This window comes from Merops nubicus, unplaced genomic scaffold (genome assembly GCF_000691845.1).
Source record: "Merops nubicus isolate BGI_N331 unplaced genomic scaffold, ASM69184v1 scaffold4269, whole genome shotgun sequence".
NCBI classification, from domain to species: Eukaryota; Metazoa; Chordata; class Aves; order Coraciiformes; family Meropidae; genus Merops; species Merops nubicus.
Genome location: NW_008632899.1, coordinates 49,241 through 53,099, shown reverse-complemented (window position 1 = coordinate 53,099; position 3,859 = coordinate 49,241). Strand labels below are relative to the sequence as shown.

General features: G+C 41.0%; 1 protein-coding gene across 1 annotated transcript in view; it reads right to left on the bottom strand.

Annotated features, from left to right (window-relative positions):
* The window catches only part of TMEM132C (transmembrane protein 132C), a gene marked incomplete at its 3' end in the record, with an annotated part of 154,374 nt that extends 151,045 nt beyond the window's left edge, over positions 1-3,329 (bottom strand). Inside the window, exon 1 of the mRNA XM_008948036.1 lies at positions 3,278-3,329. Within this exon, the coding sequence (XP_008946284.1) occupies positions 3,278-3,329 (52 nt within the window). The remainder of the gene's footprint in view (positions 1-3,277) is intronic.
* Positions 3,330-3,859: the final 530 nt, after the last annotated feature.

The following is a 3,859-nucleotide window of genomic DNA, read 5'->3' as shown; positions in this document are numbered from 1 at the left end:
GCTGAAGCCATCTGACATACTGAAGTTAGTTTGCTCTTTAGAATCAAAGATAGATATCTGGAACTCAAATTTCCGCTAATGAAAGTCTTTGTTAAGAGATAAGGTTTGGAAAACTTCTAGACACCATTCAGGTTCTCAGGCTTTCTTCCCCTTGTCAGCAGCTGCAAATGTCAGTGTCCTGTGAGCAACATACAGTAGGCAAAATGTCATACGATGGCCTTTCATTTGCCTCATTGTGGTAAGCTCCATGGATTCTGCATTCATTCATTCATTGTGTCAGCACTAGGAGTTCAGAGCAAGTAACACTTAAGCTGATCCTGTCTGATAGCTGGAGAGAAGAGGATTTAGGACACCAGAGCTCATTCCCAGCTCCACTGGAAGCACAGGGTAGCCACAGGAAACCTCTGCAACCCGGTTTCTCTAGTGATGAAATGAGGGAAACTATCACTCAGGGAAACTATAACTGACTTGTGATTAAAAAACACATTGAGTTCATCAAAGACTAGCTAAGCCACCGAGGAGGTTTTGTTGAGGAGGTGGTGGTGTCTTTTATTCTTTCTTTAAAGCAGGCAAAAATAATCCAGTGGGCATCACAAAGTAGGAAACAAGTAAACAATATTGATTAGAATTGTCTAACTTAACCAGCAGCTTCTCAGAGGTCTGCACTGTTTATATGCCTTTGAAGACATTCTGCTGAAGAGGCCAAATTTTCATGGTAGCACAATTATGTGAAAGATGGGTCTCTGCAGAGGATCTCTCAAATTTAGCTCTACAAGATGTCTCAAAAACCCCCACAGAATTTTAAACCTTGGCCGTAATGTCATAATGATTGGTTACGTGAATATCACAATTAGATTTACTTTTTTTTAATTACTGAAGTGTCATAAAAATGTGGACATGTAAGATACAAGCTATACACATGAAACAAATCATTCTTGCCTTGGCAATGTATCAATTCCCTGCCCCGGGTCTCTCTAGTTTTGAAGAGCACTGTGCTTTCCTCTGCTGTTCAAGTCTTTGTTAGATGCTGATAGGCACTCACTCCTCTGTTGAGACATTAAATTGCTTTACACAGGCTCCTTGTTTAAAAGGAGATTAGGGTCCTAGAGTCTGAATGGTGCAATTTGCTCAGCACTCTTCACTGCCACAAAAATCAACAAGAACCAAGAGTACAAAGCTCAGCATGCTCAGATCCGTGCAGGATGGAGCTTTCAGCTACAGAGGTGTAGTGAGAGGACACAGAGGACTCAATAAACGAATTACAATGCTCTTCCCCTTACCAGTAAGAAAAAGGGAGAATATTTTTTATTGTAAATAGGTACATTTTGAGAAGCTAATTAAAGTCCTGTTGTTTATGTTGCTGGCCAGCTTTAGTTTTGTATTATGTCAGTGCCAAAAGGCCCCCATTGAGACCCAGTCTCTGCTGTGCGTTACACAAGTAGGGGGGATATGGCTCGAGGAACTATGCATAACCTGGCAGTGAATATCTCCAAGGCTGAAAATGAAAGAAAGGATTTCTTACCATCAGATCTGAACCAGGCTTTCCCTGGGGTTAAAAATATACTTTTAGCATACATCTTGATGTGTTCATAACTGGCATCTCATGTTTCAGGGCCTGTGTTCTCAGGATCCTGGACTCTGCCATGAAATAAACCATTTCCAGACCCACCATCCTACCCAAGCAATTAAATACACAACAGATGGAAGAACTTTTCACCACCATTTAGTCAGGGAACTGAGGCAGTGTAACTAAATTGTTTTCCAGGAGTTTCTATTGAAGCTAAGAACAGAAGTCAGACATGCTTAGACTCATTTGATGCCATTATCCAGAAATCAAATCCTCTCATTTCCAAACCTCCTTTACATAGATTGATAACAAACATGTTAGAAGTTGCATGTTTGTTTGTTTTTAAGAGGTTGGGCAATTTAAACTGCTCCTACCAACAGCCAATAATCCCTTCCAAGCCAATGGGAATGCTCTGCAGCAACAGGACTGTGAAGATGTTGTGGATTTGGACATCATACCTGGGAAAGAACTGTTTTCAAGACCATTCATTTAAAACACACCATAAAGTTCCACACCACTGGAAATGCTGACACAAGCTTTTAGCATTATGTGGCCTGTTCCTTAACACAAGCACCCCATGTTTTAAAAGTGATCTGAGCTATCTTTAGGTCCAGTAAGGTATCAGCTGCCACATGGAGTCTCTGGGATTTTGTTTACATGATTGACAGTTTTCCATGCTCCAACAGACCACGCACCAGCAACTCTTAGATACGTACAACAGAACAAAACCCCTCCTGGATGGCAGTTTCATCTCTTCAATAGCACTTTCCTTAGACCTGTCATCATAATGAGAATGTTTACACAAGAGCACTGATAACTGACTGAAGGGATATGTGACCTGGATTAGTGGCAGTTTTAAACAACTGCCTTCAATAAACCTTTCAGCTTCCTATCTTACAGTCTTGAGGGAGTTTTACTTCTCAGAGGAAGAAAAATGTTATTTGCAAAAAACCTATTTCCATCACTCTACCCAGTACTTCTTGTGCAATCCCTTGTTTTGTTTGCCTAAATTTAGGTCCAGAATTTGCAAAACTCAAGTTTGGTGGCAGACCTCTCACACGCACCTTTCAACACTCGAGATGCACTCAGAGTCACACAGAAGATTTTGAAGACTGCCTAAGGGAGTGCAACACCACATGGCAATTGTGCTGGTTGGCATTCAGGAGAGATGTAGCACAGCAGATCACAGATAAATCCAACTAGCTGCATGTGGCACGTGGAGCAGGAGACAGTGGCACTAGACTGTGCATGTTACCAGGTGAAAGCATTGAAGCAAGACAGTCTAAGAAGCTAATAGGATGTAGGAGTCTTACTGCTAATGTATGAAACTCGGCAAGACAAGGTAGCAAATGCTTCCAAGATTAGACTCATCTGTCAACTTGTCTGAGTGGTAACTAAGTGCCTCAATCTCTACTACCTGGCGTCTCCAGGAATCTATGCAAACTTAGTGAAAAATATCCAATTTGTGGAAAAAAAAGAATATGGAAGCACAGAGTTCAATTAGTTTTAACTGATGCAGAATTTTATCCTTAGAAAAGTTTCACCACTGGCATATATCACTAAAGTTTTTTAAGAGAGAGAAAAATTACTGTGCTACACTAACAACATCTCACACCCAAAGATTTTTTTCTAATTGCCTCCTGAAAAAAAAAAAAAAAAAAGAAATATTTAGATGAAAATTTAATTTAAAAGTGAAGACAAGACACTTACCCTTCTTCACTCTCTCCTCCTTGATGGAGGAATCTGGAACAGTAACAGACATAACGCATGCACATTTTTAATACTTGCATGTATTAAATACATGGTCTGACTGAAAACATGCCAGAATATTCCAATATCCTGGCTACAACTCTGCTAATCATCTCCATTTCAAAAGTGTAATGAGGATTTATGAGGAAATTAATTGAGAAATGAGGCTGAAGGGGTGGGGGATAGCCTTGCCCATTTGGGAAATGAACTCGGGGTCACCTTTAACCTCCAAGCAATTCTTTGTCACAGAGCACAAAGCAACTCATCATACCAGAACAGCAGCAGGACAGAAACCAAGCAGAAATCCGTCTGGTTGAACACCTTCTTTCCCAGGGATTAATTCAAAGGGATGCACCGGTGTTACTGTGCTCACAGCACCTCTGAGGGCTGTTTTTAAGGTGATAGCTCCTAACAGGTGACCTATCTGTGGCTGCTAATAGAACCAGTGGATACTGGGGTGAGCAGCTTCCAAACCCCAAACTGATGTTTCCCTTAAGAATCCTGTCCCAACTCAAAAGCTTTGTGGCAGCATCCCAGTTCTCC